A 17,079-nucleotide genomic window follows, 5' to 3' on the forward strand; every position below is an offset into this window, starting at 1 on the left:
GCTTTACTGCTCTTTATAACCTGACTAATAAAATTCATACATAAGATGCACTCGATTAAAAGGTGCACTGATTTTTTGGGGGGAAATGAAATGATTTTAAGTGCTCCTTATAGTGCGAAAAAAATACGGTAGAGCGCAATTACATCCAACAAACCTGTCTGACCAGAAAAAATAACTCTTAAGCGCTGTTGCTTTAAAAAGCAAGACACTTTTAAGTTTTTAATTGCAATTGCTATTTAATTATGTTGCTAAAGAAATGAAAGTCTGCTAAAACATGTCAGTGCAACATTATTTACACCTACTCTTACAGATAAGCATATTGATGCATAAAACATCTACATATTATAGATCAAAGATCAAAGATGATATGGTGTAAATGAGTGCACCTCCTTCCCTGCAAAATAAGAAGATTTCAAAAGACTTTTCTCAGGATTTTTTTTGAATACTAATAAAAGGACCCCATTGTAAAGATGAAACCGTCAAATAGCTCATTGCCCTGTCGGACCTTGGCTCCTCGTTAGCCCACATGGTGACAGTGACCGGAATGTTCTCAGTGTCCTCTGCTTTGTTTACACACTATACCCATTTTATTTTCCTTTATTAGAAACTAAAAGGCTTTGGCCATCCAGACCGGGTGATTTGAGTAGGTTGCGTCAGGCCCGGGGCCGTGCAGACCTGATTCATTGATGGTGCTTTCAATGGCTGTAATTTTTATAGAACACGCAATTTATCCCCCTGTTGCAGCTGCTGCAGTGTTAAAGCCAAGGGGAAGGCCAGGAAATATACCTTGAAATGAAATAAGAGCAGGTAGATGGGGAGCAGTCAGAGGAGTGTCAAAGTTTTTTAGGTTAAAGTTAGAAACTTGTTCTCAGTTTGCCATTTCTTGGGTTTAATGGATCCATTATAATTTTTAACCTTCTGACAGGAATAAATTAATCAGAAAATATAAAAAGCATCATTCAGAATAAAAAAAATACACTCATTGTCAAAAAAGTGGCAAAAATAAAAACAGCTTTTTTTCTGTTTTTTTTTTTTTCTTTTTTTTTATCTTACTTATATGTTTACCAGACACAGTTTAACATCAATAATTTTATTTATTAAAGAAAAAAAATCTATTCAAGCCAACCTGGCTTTATGTGAAAAAATAAAATATTTGCCCTCTAAACCTAAGAACTGCAATCAAGTGTTTGTGATAACTGGCAATGAGCCCTTTTACATCTCTGTGGAGGGATTTTGGTGCACTCTTCTTTACAGCATTTTTTTAATTTACCCACATTTAAGGGGTTTTCAAGCATGAAGCACAGCCTGTTTAAGATCATCCCCAGCATCTCAATCAGACTTTAACTAGCCCATTCCCAACCCTCAAGTACGCCTGAGCTTAATGTTATTGTGATGGACGGTTTCATAATCTGAAAAATGAAAAAAATTACAAAAAAGAAAAATCTAAAAATCAAATTAAAGATAATAAAGAAATGGTTAAAAACTAGTTTTTATTTATTTAGTTTTCACTTAAATGTCCCCTTTGTGGTGCAACCAGAAACAAGCAAAAAAAAAAGAACAATTATAAACTGTGAGAACATCTAGTAACTTTTCGAAAGCTTTCTCCAACATAGTTTAGGTACTGACACAATTCACCCTCAAACTTAAAAAAAAATAATAATAAATAAAAAAATAAACCCACCTTCAAAAAACAAATAGAAAGAAATAAAATTGTGCCCTTTTTGATAAAACTTACAAAATAGAAAACAAGTACAATTTAATATGCTATTAAGTAAAGAATTTTCCCCATTAGCAATCTTAATTAGCAAAACAAAGCTTTTAAATAAGTGCCAGTGTTCTATAAAATGAGATGTTCTTTTCTTATGAATATGAAACAAATCATAAACTGTAGTGTATACAGAACCTGTATACAGAACACATCTTCCTTAACTGTAAATTTGAATGAATTGATAAAATTGATTAATTGCCCAGCTTTACAAAAAAGTAAAAACTAAAGAAATTTGAAAGGATGAGAATACTGTTTTACGGCACACAGACGCAATAAATTATTACAAATTTAGACTGATATGGGTAATTTATCACTCACTCGTCAAATTAAGTTTAACCTTTGTAACTCCATGTCAGATGTCTCAGCATTAAGTTGTAGGGGTTTTAAATGGTCCTGTGATAATTCATCCCATTAAAAACTCAGATATTCTTACAGTTCCATCAGATTTTGCAGTGGGACGTGGGGTGGAGTGTAACTAGTTCATAGTACCTGTAGTGTTTTCAAGGCAAGCTCTTGAGACTGCAGCAGTATGTGGATGAGCATTGTCCTGCTGGAATAGTGCATCGGAGTGTGCATTAACCCTTTGAACTCTAGGCTGTTTTGGTGTGTTTTGTCTTCGTTTTTGTTTTCAGTTCCTCTTTCAGGTCTTATAACACAGTAATTATATCAGACAGACACATGCCCTGAGCTCTTTTACTCCAGATGACATACAGCTGTTTAAAAATTTAATCATTTAAAATGTAAATGGAAGCAGAATTGTTATATTTTCCTGGAACTGTTTTCATGTTTTAGTCAAAATTTTACCAAGTGCCTGTTTTTTTTTTTTTTTTTTTTTACTTATTTTTGAATGCATAGACTTTAAATATATTCACACACAAGATATATTTTCAAAAATTGTTAGACTAGAGTGTTTATGAGTTGAAAACATAAGAATAAGAATATTGATAATTTGAGTTCATTACATGGTTTATTAATTATCACTTTGACCAAATACACAGAGAAACAGCTTCAGGCGGAGTTATTTTTCTTGATAATCAATAATCACACCTCTAGGATACATGTATATACAAATCTAAAAACCTGACACTCAGAGCAGCCTATGCCTTTCAGTATTTTGATCAGGACACACAAAGAAAACTTATATATACAAAAATGTACACTTTTTTTTAGTCTAAATAAATAAAAATGTTTAGTGCAAAATATCTACTTAGTAAAAACGTCTAAGTAAAATAAAAACTATATAAAGTAGTGCGCACACCATACCTAGCTTTAGTTTGAGTAAAGCAGGTAGTTTCACACTTTTTCTGTGGACACTTTTGAGTCATTTACTGATATTATTTGGTTTGAAACATCATATAAATATGTTTGAAGCACTAAAGGTAAATAATATTGGTTTTTAGGTGTTTTTCTTAATGGGTTTCTTGTAGATTTAGCTTTACTGCACTGGGATGTCATTGTGTTTTTAGAAAGAGTAAGCTCCGCCCTTTCTAACCATATATGGAATATGTTTATGTGTGAAGGGATTCCTGAGTAATTAAGCTGAGAACACAAGGTGCGATTTTGGACAAAAAATCTGGGGTTAAAAAAAGGTAGGACCACTGGTTTCAGGACCTTGGCACTGAAAAAAAAATATTCAATTGATATCTATTGATCAAATCAATATATATATTGATTTGAGGTTATATTGCCCATCACTACTTTACCAAATGCTACACAAACGTATGGTTAATGTAGTTTTGAAGCACAATCTACTGTCTGTTCTCAACAAACCAGACAAACATCTGAAAATGCAATGCTGACAATGTCTCATCGCTGCATCTAATAAACCCTCGTCAGACTCAGAGAGAGATAGAGATTATAGACCAGCCTAAGCCCCGCTGTATCTCACAGCAGTAGGGTTTACACAGATTAAATGGATTTTTAGCTGTGAAATGAATCGTCATTTAATCTTGTCATGGTCGGTGCATTAAAATACCTTGAAAAAAGAAAATAAAGGCTTGAGAATTGCTTTTAATTCAGCCATCTTAAAGCAGAGTGTGAATGCATCTTAAATCCATTGTTTTTGATGGACTCTGTGATTAAAAACAACAAAAAAAAAACATTTAAAGACGTAATTATTGAGATAAGTGTGTCCCAGTTTTAGTTAGTGGATTGGGATCAGGAAAAATGAGGACATATTTTACTGGTTTGATATATATATATATATATATCTTCAAAGTACCTATAAGAACCTCTTATTTCATGACAGTTTTGCACATCTTGGCTGCACAGCTTTATGAGGTAGAGCTAGAGCTTAGATTCTCTGCCTGAACCCGATTTCCCACGTCATTCCTCGGGCCGGGTCGGGTCGGGCTCCATAAAATAGTCCGAGATGTATGCATCTGTTTTTTTTATTCTATTTTTATTTCATATAAAGTTCTGGTGTGATAATCACAATGTTGCTAAGTAACCAATTATTACTGTTAACGAAAACGAACGAAATAACGAAAACTAAAACAAACAAAAATTACTGATAGAACACCTTAATTTTCGTGTTTAATTTATTCATAAGCACTGTTTTCACTCCCGGAGTTGTACAAGGGAGGTGTTGTGCCGATTCTGTTTGCGAAGCAGTGTCATGAAGTGACCCAGGCAGGGAGACGAGGAGGCGGACGCAAGTGCAGGTAAGGACTAAATAAATAATAATTTAATAAATAAATAACAAATAAGCAAAGAAACAAGGAACGAGTAACACTAAACAAAGAAACACAAATAACCAATAACAAAAACAAACGAGCGATAATAATAAACAAACCAAACAGGGCAGGGAAATATAAACAAGGGAATAAACTAATAAACACAAAGCAGGGGTATATACAAGGAACTAGGGAACACGGAAATAAACAAGAAACTAGAAACATTAAACAAGAGATAAACAAAGGACAAGGGCTAAAGCTAAGAAAACGAGGGCTAGGCTAGAAAACACGAGAATGACAAAACAACAGAGGAAGGTGCAAAGACCGACGGAGGACAAGGTGGCAGAGGAGGGCTATTTATAGTAACACAAACACACTAGAATTGGAAACACCTGGGGAAGGGGCGGAGCTACAAATGAGACACACATGGAAAAGTACTGAGACAGGAGACACAGGGGAGCACAGGTCACGTGGGGAAGACACACAGAGACACGAGACGAGGCCAAGATGTGACAAGCAGAGTCTGATTCAGTAGGGAGTCGGATTCGGCACAACAGCGGCAGCGTGCGGCACCTTGTGTACTGTGGCGTTAGTTCTTGTTTAAAGCGCTCAAGCTAGCCGCAAACTACGACAGGAAACACTGAGAAACTGCAGAATTATGTATGGGATTACAATATGAGCGCGAGGCAGAGAAACAGGAGATACAGTATGTAAGAACATTTACCAGTGAGTAACTCATACACCAGAACACGCAAATCTCTCTCTTTCTTTCTCTCTCTTTTTCTCTCTTTTTCTCTAGTTTGTTTCTTAGATTGATCTCTCTAATAAGATGTGTGAAAACTAATAAAAACTAGCAAGCCCACTCAAACGAAATAAAACTTAAACAAAATAAAACAAAATAAAATTAAACTATAATGAAAAATGGAAAATGTTATAATCACGTAGCTCTGGGCGCACGTGAACTCCTCTGCTAGTTTTCATTAAAAAATAGCAGAGGAGTTCACGTGCGCCCAGAGCTACGTGATTATAACAATGAAGGTCAGTCAATCTGAAAAAAATAAAGAACCAAGAATTGGTCTTTATACAACCAATTTTCCTACATTTGCCATCCCATTACACCAAAATCCTTCAGTAATATATAAAAAAAGACTTTAGAGGTTCTATTTGATAGCACATTGATTTTCTTCCTTAATAAGACTTTAAATTATGGTCTATACATAATGTTATGTTTATATATTATACTGGACTTAAAATGAAAACTTGTTGATTAGTTGACTTGGTTTAATGATGTTTATTGAGCTGTAAAACTTGTTTCTTTTCCATTTTCAGTCTCTACACCAGAAGCGCAAGCAGCTTCTCTCCCAGCTCCACTGTGCACACAGATATGCACACTCTTTTGCACTCATTCACACACTTTTGCACAGATTCATTGTTTTCTTGAGCCAATATGTTACTTTTTTATTGTTTATATCTATTAACATGCATGACATACATTATAGTTATAGTTTTTTTTACTATAAGGTTCACCGAATTATAAGCCGAATCATGCACCTCTACAAGGCTCCTAACTAAGGTAGCCATAATTGTGTTGAAGCACAGTAAGTATTATGCTGTAAGGCTCCTGACTACGGTAGCCTGTTGTGCCAAATTTAGCACCCCTGCCAGAAAAAGCACCCCCTCACACTCCTAAAAACACGCTCTTAAACTACGCTGATATGTAAGAGTTAATGACAAAGAAACAGGTCATCTGCACCCACTCCAAAGAAAGTGTGCTTTTATGGGCAGAGGTTCTGATTTCGGCACAAAAGCTGTGCTGAAACCAGCACCCCCACCATGAAAGGAATTCGGCACAGCAGAGCGCTCGCTGTGTACCACATAAAATCGGTTCGAGGTCAGTAAGCACAACCAGAGTTTTGTTAGTCCTGATGCTGGCACAACAAAGACTCGATTTCCCAGCATGCTCACTCATCAGACTTCTCGGAATGCTCACCGAGCTTTTGATTGCTCACACCTGGACTGTGTTGTATACATACCTCCCTCTATTTTTTGTTCCCTCGTTGGGTTTTGAATGTAGCTTGTTAACTCTTTTACGAAGCATTTCTTTTAATTGTTCTTCCTTGTTACAGACACCTTTTTGTGTTTTTTTTTTACTACTCTCTTGCATTGCCCCTTTTGAATGCTTTGCTCTCTGTCTGTTTGGATCTACTATGCGTGATCCTTTCATCTGCTCATTCTGGTATGTAGTTTATTATTGTAATAAATTGTTTGATTGGTATCTGCATTTGTCTATCTTTGGTTTGGCAAACGTGTGACAAACTCATGCACAAGGCGCACTGTAGATTTTTGAGAAAATTAAAAGATTTTAAGTGCATCTTATAGTCTGAAAAATTCAGTAACAGATATCTGAGCACCTGAGCATGCACAAACTTTTGAATGCCACTTTATTGTAGGTTCTGAGCTGCTCAGCGCTTCAGCACTTTTGTGAGCTAGCATTCGCTGTGGGATTTCAAAGGAACCGGCTACGCTGTAGCTCTGAATGTCTTGCCTGAGCCTACAGGTAGCTTCATTTTCACATCTCATCTCTACTCTTGTACTTTTCATGCCTAGGAAGAAATCTGCCTCACCCCCTGAGGGTATAGGCAGAAATTAGCCGTCTCCCTTGATTCCATCTCACCATGAATAGCTCCACTTTGATTTCACCTCTCTCATTAGCTTTCCCTCTCAGCAGCCTGTGGAGCTTCTGTGAAGTTCAAAAAGGCCCCATAACTTCTGGAACATGCCGGAGTGTCTGTATCAATTCGCGGAGACAGCGTATATATCTTCCCGGAAACGATTTTCTGCCAGTTCTGCCGTGAGTCATGAGTCATTACCGCTGATGTAAAATAGCTAGTCACGTCCACGTTTAAGACATTATTTGGTGTCCTGGTGGTACCTGAAGAAATTAGACATGAATGTGCCTCAAGCTGTACAGTACGTTGTTTTCTCATTAGTTCCTAATAGGAGAGACATCAGTTCATCATTAAATGCTGCAAATTGTCATCACGACCTCCAATTTCAAGAGAAACTTCAATATCCAACTTAAACGGCTTGTTTTTGTTTTTCTACACCCGCTGGACGTCCCCATGGCCAACCTGCTTTATTTCATTTGACGCCCATCAGGATGCAATCAAGAGCAACCCGCTCGAGAGGATTTCACCCATATTTTGAAAACCATTGCAGAGGTTCCTCTAATGAAGACCCTAGCAACCACTGCATCTGGGGATAAAGCCGAGAGAATGCATTACTTCAGAATTGATTTTCTTCTGTTGTTTTTTATCCTCCTTTGTCTCTGAACGGAGGAATCTAACAAAGCAGAGGAACACAGTGAAAGCCTACAGTAATAATGGTTTGAGGAGGACCACTACCAAGGAATATCTGGCCCTGAGTGACATGAGATTGCTTTCCAAAATAGCAGATATTAAACAGTATGTCAACATTTTTCCTAGCCTACTTTTACCATACATTGTAGTGATTTAGGTTTAGAAAGATCCATTTAGACTTAGGCTTAGAGTTAACTGAGTGTCCAATTACGATATATTATAGTTCCAGTTTTAGCTGAATGTATATGCAAGTTGGGACACATTTAAAATTGAGTGTCGTTTTCATTATTTACATTTTTTCTGCATTGTAGATTAATACTAAAACCATCAAAATGATGAAAAAACAACAAGAAAGTTTACTAAATAACTGCCACCATTATAGGGAGATTGCTGCTTTTGTTCGAATCCCACTCATGTAGCTTGCCATTAGCTACCATAGCCCTGAGAGAGCACAGTTGGCCTTTGCTTTCTCAGGGTGGGTAGATGGCGCTCTTTCCCTCATCACAAGGCGTCTGTGAGCTGATGTGTCAGAACCGAGTCGCTGCGCTTTCCTCCGAGCGTTAGCGCTGTAATGCTACTCGGAAATGGTGCATCAGTTCAAAAAGAGGCGGAGTCTGACTTCACATGTGTCAGAGGAGGCATGTGCTAGTCTTCACCCTCCTGGTGTTGTGGCATCACAAGTGCCATAGCCTAAATAAATTGGAAGAAAATGTTTTATATTTTAGATTCTTCAAAGTAGCACCTCTTGCTTAGATAAAAGCTTTGCACATCTCTGCTGGATTTTCTCAGTCATCTTTATAAAGTAGAGTCACCTGGAAATTAGGCTTTCAGTTAACAGCTGTGCTGAACTTGTCAAAAGTAAAGAATTTCTTGTATCTTAATGTGTTTGAGAGCATCAGTTGTAAAGTTGTGAAGAGGTAGAGTTGGTATACAGTGAATAGATATATTATTTGAGTAATGTTCTAATCCATAGTATCACAAAAACTGTTCAAATAGGTAAATTTCAAGAACTTTAAAAGTACCTCCAAGTGCAGTTGCAAAGTTGCGTACGTTATGATGAAACTGGTTCTCATCAGGACCGCCCCAGAAAAGTTACTACATGATTCATTATGTGTTACTTCATAGTCTGGATGACTTCAGTATTCAGTTACAATACAGTAAAAAAAAAAAATAAAATAAAACATTGAATGAGAAATTATGGCTCTATGCAATATCACTAGTTTAGGCATAGAAAGAAGCAGCACCTTTACTGCTAGGAATTGGAAATGGTAGCTGTACAGGAAAAGACAAATACATGTGATGATTGTATTTAGTGATGTTAGACAATTTCTGTTGGTGCATTTTAAAAATGCATCTTGTGTGATCAAATGTTGAAGAGTAATAAAATGATAAAAGTAATGATATGACCAAAATCTCCTGATCTAAACCTGATGAACTGAGATGGTGATTTGAGGTGATTTAACTGGGATGAGCTGGAGCTTCACAGCATGAAGGAAAAGCAGCAGCTATTGTTCAGCACCTCCAGGAACTCCTTCCTTCAAGAGCCTGAGAAAACTATTCCAGGTGACTTTCCTTCATGAAGACACTGAGATTAAAATACCACGAGTAAGCAGATCTGTCCTCAAAGATAACTGTGCTACTTAGAAGAATCTAAAGTACATATCGTTGCTGTCCTATGAAAAACACTTAACTCCATTTTTGTCGATTTTGAGTTTACTACATAATTTGAACAAACAAACTGTCCCTTACACTGTGCCAAAATGTCTTGATGAACGGACCAATAGAAACTCTTCAAAATGACCTGAAATAAACTCTTTTTACATTGACTTCCATTGAAAGTTTACAAGGTTTTTTTCTCTCTCCTGTAAAGTTGCTGTTTTGGAGATAAGTGTTTTTCATTGGACAGCGACGATATTCTGGTTTGTTTAACACTTATAATAATTCTGCATGTGTACCTGTATAGCTTTAATTTAGTCTTCAATATTAAGAGTGTACTCACACTAGGCATGGTTCTGTTGAATAGTGCTGGAGCACGGTTCTACCATCTCCCCACTCCCCCGCTGGCCTGCACTCATGCTGCGTTTAAACGATCCAAGCCCGAGCACAGTTATTTCATTACTGACTACACAGTGGGCTTGCCGGTGTTTTGTTAAATTCAACACCCCGCCATGAAAAGCGCCCTCTCTTGGGAGCGCATCTTCTTGATAAAAGCAGAGATAATCCACATTAACTTACTTAGAAATCCGGGCCAAAATTCACGGTATCCAAACTTTTGACTGGTTCTATAATTTTCTAAAGGAATTATATAACTTTTGGACTGACAGTGTAATGTTCAATTGAGTGCTGTTTCCTACTATTGTACTGATTTTTTAATATGCATTTGGGCTAGCAATTAATGTGGGTTCAAAATTAACATGAAAAAGCTCATTATTAAACAAAATTAAAGCCATGATGACAAATGAAGATAAGCATTTTTAGCAATACACTGATTTTTCAGAAATAAGCTCTAAGCTCTTTTGAAATTGGATATTTAAAGGACCCTCTTGTATAAAGAGTTCACTTATCAATATATAAAAATACATAGAGCAGAGTCTGGACAGTGGTCATGTACACTGCCTGGACAAAAAAAACACACACTCCTTATGTTTCCTCCATGAGCCATCAGGGAAGAAAAAAAATCCATTGATGCAATAACCTGCTCTATATTCAGTATATTCAGGTAGTCAGCTGACCTCATCCTTTCAGCACATACTATTGCTGAACCTAAACCTGCAGACCAACTGCAGCATCAACCAACCCCACATCATTTACTTACTTAAATCCAGGTAGAGACTTTTATTTATTAATTTATTTTTGGCCAAACAGGGTATTTTAGTGCATAAATCTTTACAAATATCATGGCCAGACCTTACAGAAAAAAAATGTACAAGACAAATGCAAAATGCCAACCTTCTAAGGTCATGAAGATATTAGTGATCCTCTCTCAGTTTCTCCACTCCGAGTTCTCAGAGAATCTCCCTGTGGTCCGTTTTGAAACGGGCCTAAAAATTGGACTCCTCCTTCAGATCCATAACTGCCAAGAACTTCAAAAAATATTATTATTACAAACCGCAGGCAGAATAGAGAGCCCAATTCACAGAGTGATATTTTTCCCGTCCCCGCCTCTCCCTGGCAAAGGCCCATATGTCAGCGGCACAGGAGCCGAAGGGATGACATCATTAATGCCATGACAGGCGGCAGCGGCGGCTGAGGGATGCGCTCTGTTCGGCAGACGGCCGCGGCGGCAGGGCGGACGTCTGGATGCTTCGTTGCGGGCTAGCACTCAGCTGCTCCATTACACCGGTGGAGTGATGCGCACCGAGCAGCCTCGATTTCCAGCCGATTCAATCACGCCGCCTTCAAGCCGTGCTACATCCTCGCTAAACCGGCAGGAGGCTTCTTCTCCTTTAGAGGAAGATGTAAGGTTTTAGATAGTCTGTCATTTTATTCTAATGAGAGATACCCTTTCATCTTCTCTCTGACAAAGAGAGGGTCCAGAGGCCTTTTACTGTCATCTTCTTTTCTCGCTGAGAATGAGAGCAGATACGTTCTCGAAAGAGATCTCCAAAGTTTTTATGGCCTCGCGCACTTTGCTAAAAAAAAAACATCCTCTGCATATATGCTTTCATTTTTCTCTCTGTCTCCATTGCACCTTATTTCCCAACATTTTTCACTCTCAAAGTGAGGATTATTATACAAATTGGATGGAAATGACAGCTCTGTCTTTTTCAAAAGGCCACCGACCCAGCACCTTGTGTTTGAATGTATCTCCACTGGGAACACAAATTGCTTTATTTCCCTAGGCGCTCCTCCGTCAGTGCCGACCCCAGCTTGAGTGCCCTTTCTTTAAAGGTAATCTCTTTTTGGATAATGGAACGACTTTACTTTCCCCCTAACAAATTGTAGATAAATCAAGTCGATTTTAAAACTCCTGTTCTTCCAGACACTTTTCTGCACCTGTGTCTTGCTTTTGGCTCGTTGTATTTGTAGTGTTTGGCTCATCTGTGTTTGGGTGTAGCCTTTTTCCCCACTCACAGCCCACAATGTAATTCATGTTATTTATTTGTGTTGTTTATGCATGCATCTGTTAAACTGTATTTTAGCAGGATGTGCTGAAGGTTCACACTACATTACAAATTAAACAAATACTGTTTTGGGGGCCGGTACTGGTCAGCAGTCTCTCAGCTTGATTAGTAAATTGCCAATTCTGATCAAGAGAAGAGCTTGGTGCCACATTAGCTGTTTTAGGAAAATGTGGTAATGCATCATCATGCAGGGCTTCTGTAATGTTTTGCCTCATCTTTCACAATGAAATGGATTTTATTTTTATAGAACCCACAGAATTGCACTTCTGAATAATCAAAGGACTAGTGTCAAATTGTCAATTGCATATTTTATTTGCTAAAAATTGGCCAATACTCATATACACTGCCATTCAAAAGTTTGGACATATCTTTTCTCATTTAATGTATTTTATTTCTTTTTTTTATCATTTTTACATTGTAAATGTACTATTAAAGTCTTTAGATACAGGGACACATGCTGATTTTTATACTTTAGATTCCTTTAAGTAGCACATTTATCTTTGAGGACAGATCTGCACTTTTAATCTCAGTATCTTAATGAGGGAGAGTGACCTGGAATAGTTTTCCTAGCATCTTGATAGAGATCCTGGAGGTGCTGAACAATAGTTGCTCCTCAAGCACCTTTGAGCCATCACAAAACCCTTCCGTGGTGGCGGCATACGGAGGAAGCATGTGACGCCCGTATACACATGGTGCAGGGGTCTGCGTGCCTCCGACCTCCACACCTACGACTCATCCTGCGTTTTGCATGTGTTTGAAATTTAAAAATATAAATATAATTGCATTTTACATTTCTTACATACATTCTTTTATTTACTTTAAAATATCCACCATAAACACTTGCCTAAGTGAGACTAACCATATTTAATACAGAATAATGATTAATCAGATTATTTTCTTTAGTTGATTGACACCACTCGTTTAAACATATAACAGTGAAGAAGAGAATAATAAAGCCTTACATGGTTATTCAATATTTTCCAAACAATTAAGCTTCATATTCTGTAAACAAAGCAGGGGTCTATATATCACTGCTGTCCAATGAAAAACAAGTAAATCAAAAACCACAGCAAATTTACACGTGAGCAATAAAACCTTCGTAACTTTTAATTAAAGGGAATGTAAAAACAGTTTATTTTAGGTCATATTAGAAAATTTATATTGGTCTGTCCATCAAAAATGTTTATGCAGTATAAGGGAAAGTTTTTCTGTTCATACTTTTTAGTAAACTGAACATCTACAAAATAGGAGACACCTGTTTTTAATTAGACAGCAACAATATGGACTCTTAATTAGTTAGTAGGTTAATTAATTACCATAGTATTCAGTGGTAATCAGGCATATGACTTGGAATCAGAAAGTCTCTTATGACGAGGCACATTTTAGCTATTAAAGAGTTTTTTTTATATATCTTGCTACAGTTCACTTTCAATTTCAAATGCTAGGTCTAAAGGATTTCATGCTGTTTATGTGCATCCCCAGAAGTGTAATAACAGCAGGAAGCCATTGGACACCCGATGGTCGTCTTGTACAGTGAGCACTGAACTAATAGGCATTGTCTGACAGCCAGTGGCTTGTGCATGCTAGCCGAGCTTAGAAGTGGCAGTGTGTTCATGTGGGGCCATTATTCAAAGGAATATCAATGTAGGAGAACACGTGGGAGTCGGAGAGGAAGGTTGAAAGCCCACTTCTCTGAGCGCTCCCATGGGCCCTGCAGCCAGCAGCATTTAGCTTGCCTTAGAGTCCCATCCTGCACACAGCCTGGAAAATCAATGAAGAGTAAACGGAAAGAGCAAGGAAGGGCACAGGCTGAGGGAAGGCTTCTGAATATGAGTCCTCCAAAGCGGAGATTTTTGAAAACGGATCAAGAATAAGTCAAGCACACGGGAGTTGCTAATTGAAATAGAAGTGTGGCACGTAACTCAAAGTCTGGAGCATCGCGAGGAAAAAAGAGAAAAGAGAGGATCTCATTAGGTTTGGGTGTCTACATCTTGCTCTCTCTGCACTGCTTTTATCTTCACTTTCATGCTTCTAAAAAGAGGAATAGCAGCCAAGATTGATGGATTCCTCTCGCTTATCGTCGCACTGCCGGCTTACTCTGGGGTCTCAGAGCCTGTGCACCCAGCGCTTGGTTCGAATTGAGCTGTTTGTGTTTTTATTTGCGACTTTGTTGCAAAGGACTGCAAGCTCACTGAGGCAAATCCATAATTAATCATGTCACATCCTCATGTCCTCTCTTGCAAATATTCGGGGACATTTTGAAATTCAAACAACTCCTGGCAGAGTAATGGGATACCATTACTTTAGTGCAGCGAGCGTGAAGACAGCACAGCGGAATCAAGCGGGAGATAGTTTGTTGATGATTCATTTACCACTGGAAAATATGCTACACCTCTGTAAAGTGTCCACAGGAGCTTTCGGTAGTGACCAACGTCGTGTCCTCAGGCTCATTAAAAACTGACAAGGGTCCGGCAAATTGCACAGTTGGATGAGCGCTGGCAATTATCGCCAGTTACAGAAGGGTAACGGAGGCTGGTGCATGGAGTGGAGCTTAATGTGCTTGCTTGAAAAATATTTTTTTATATTATTTTAAATTTCACAGCAGTTCAGAACCCCGTGAAAGAACATTTCAACCAGCCAAGGTCAGGCAGCTTGTCTAGAATTCAAATGAGTAATTGCAGTTTATTGTAGAATTTTTGGATATACTAGTAAGCCAGTGTACTAACCAGCCACATGGGGTGACACAGCAAAATATCAATATTGCAATATATTTTTGTTTGCAATACATTATCAATATGCAGCATCAGATAACATTATTGTTTGAAATATAGATGCTCTAAACTCTTTAGAACTCAGCCCACAATTCGACATATTAAAGTTACTGCTTCACGATTACATGTGGTGGCACTAATCAAATAATTAGGATAAATATGCAGTGGAGAATTTAGAATTTTCAATTTCTGTAAAACTAACATCAATAAATCCATAATTCCTGGTATTTACTTATTTAAGGTAATTTTATTCTTTTCTGTTACTAAATTTTGTGAAGTACTGTAGAAAATCGCCTTGCAATATACAGTATAGAGTTTTGCAAAATCAAACTATCATTGTATCATTATTATCATGGGCAATGTATCTTCATTGTATTTTATTGTGAGAGACTCTGTGATTCGCACCCTGTGACACTATTAACCACCTGAGATACCAAACAAAGAACAACAAATACTAGAAATCCACATAAGCAACCACTGTAAACCACATATCAACATCATAACACACATGTAGCAACCACTAACCAACTACAAAGCAACCATGTATATATTAACTATGTAGTACCAACCTAGCGACTACCTGGAAGTGAGAACCTCTTATATGCCTGGAACCTGTCCATAGTCATTGGGTGGGTGGCCAGAATACCTCCTGTACAGGGCACCAGTCCATTGCAGGGTACCAGGGGATGTACTGCAAAACAAAATACTAGCATTCACCTACACCTTGGGGTGTAAAATAGCATGGCCAGTGTATCTAACAAGTTTACTTTGCAGAGCCAGGAGGAAACCAGACACACTAAATGTCTCATATACAATGACCAGAATGGGTATTGAACCCAAAGTCCCATGCACTAAAGCTATCTGTAATGTGTGCCACCTGCACCACCACCATGCAAACTGAACAGTAATCCCGAATAGAGGGTGCAATAAAAGTCAGCAAGCTGTGAGAACATTCTGCTATTTTCTACTAGATGATTTTAATGCCTTACATTTTATATCCAAAGCACCTCATGTGCAGAGCACTGAAACACTACTAGTAACAGGTATGACCTCTCTTAGCCTTTTCCTATGGTTACGAGCAATCGTGTTGTACTAAATTCATACAGGTTGCCCTTTAAAGACTTTTTTCTGTGACCCACTTTTGCTGCACCTCAAATGTGTACTTATGCGTAGACTGCCATTTTGTTCAAGTAGCCACTCACTGTAACATACAGCTTAATTCACCCTTTACTCAGCCCCCTCCCCCCTCCCACCATACCTACTTCGGCAGGTGCTTCAACAAGTTGGCCCCTCTGGCACGACTCCACACTGTTTTGTACCTGACAACTCAGATAAAGCTCTTGGTTCCTAGGAGCTTATGCCCCTCCACAGATGTCCCCAGTCAGGGGCTGGCATGGGAGATGGCTGGCAGGCTTTGTTAAACTGGGCCTGGGCCGTGCAGATAGCCCGCTATCTCCCTGCCTCACTACCCACCTGTGCTTCAGCTTTTTCACAGCCTCTTGTTTGTGTGTACTTAAATTACTATAATAAGTGTGGAACTGAAGTGTTAACTAGTTCTGGCATGAGACAAAAACAAAAGAAACTCTGTGTCAAAATGTTAGTGCCGATGTCTGAAGCGTTTTCTTAATGGAGCATTGTTTGACACGAATGGCATTCTATCAAACTCGTAATGACCTTTTTTCATGTTGTACATGTTGACTGCAGCTAATGTCTTCTTTGTCTCTGTCTTTCTCTCTTTCTGTGTCCCCTGCCACCTGTCTGTGCCTTTCATCTGTCTCTCCCCACCCTCCTCCTCTGCCATTCCCTCCTTCATTCTCTCTCCACCTCTCTTTTTCCACTCCTCCCTCCAGTTATGGAGACATGGTGCCTAAGACGATCGCTGGGAAGATTTTCGGCTCCATCTGCTCCCTAAGCGGGGTGCTGGTAATAGCCTTGCCTGTGCCTGTCATCGTGTCCAACTTTAGCCGAATTTATCACCAGAACCAGAGAGCAGACAAGCGCCGTGCTCAGAAGGTACAGGTGAACACCTTTTGCCAGTCGCTCAGCTTTGCCGCATTAACGGGGGGACAAAGGCTGGCACGTGTGTGTCCAAGCATGCATGAGTGTGTATGGGTGTGTCAGAGAGAATGGTGCACCTTTGTCCCCCCCACCACCACTACTACCACCACCACAGTGGCCCCAGATGAGCGATTAACACCTGGCATGCGCTACAGTGGACCGTGGCTGGGTGCATGCCCTTGGACTGGCCAGCGAAATGCACCACCAAATGGCCGTTCATGCAAAGGATCATTAGCTTAATGGTGGTGGCAAAAGATTTGATGAGTGATGGCCTCTTTTGATGAAGGGCAGATAGGATTGATGGCAGTTGGCAGGTGAGTTTTT

The 17,079-nt window shown here is 38.7% G+C and overlaps 1 protein-coding gene across 2 annotated transcripts in view; it reads left to right on the forward strand.

Annotated features, from left to right (window-relative positions):
• LOC103023694 (potassium voltage-gated channel subfamily D member 3) overlaps nucleotides 1-17,079 on the forward strand; it is a 207,954-nt gene that overhangs the window by 162,118 nt on the left and 28,757 nt on the right. The window contains exon 3 of one of the 2 annotated variants that reach the window (XM_007228511.3): nucleotides 16,548-16,710. In XM_007228511.3, coding sequence (XP_007228573.1) covers nucleotides 16,548-16,710 — 163 coding nt within the window. Of the gene's footprint in view, nucleotides 1-16,547; nucleotides 16,717-17,079 lie in introns of both variants that reach the window. The other variant, XM_007228510.3, reaches the window with a different exon arrangement.

The sequence above is a fragment of the Astyanax mexicanus genome, chromosome 24, assembly GCF_023375975.1.
Source record: "Astyanax mexicanus isolate ESR-SI-001 chromosome 24, AstMex3_surface, whole genome shotgun sequence".
NCBI classification, from domain to species: domain Eukaryota; kingdom Metazoa; phylum Chordata; class Actinopteri; order Characiformes; family Acestrorhamphidae; genus Astyanax; species Astyanax mexicanus.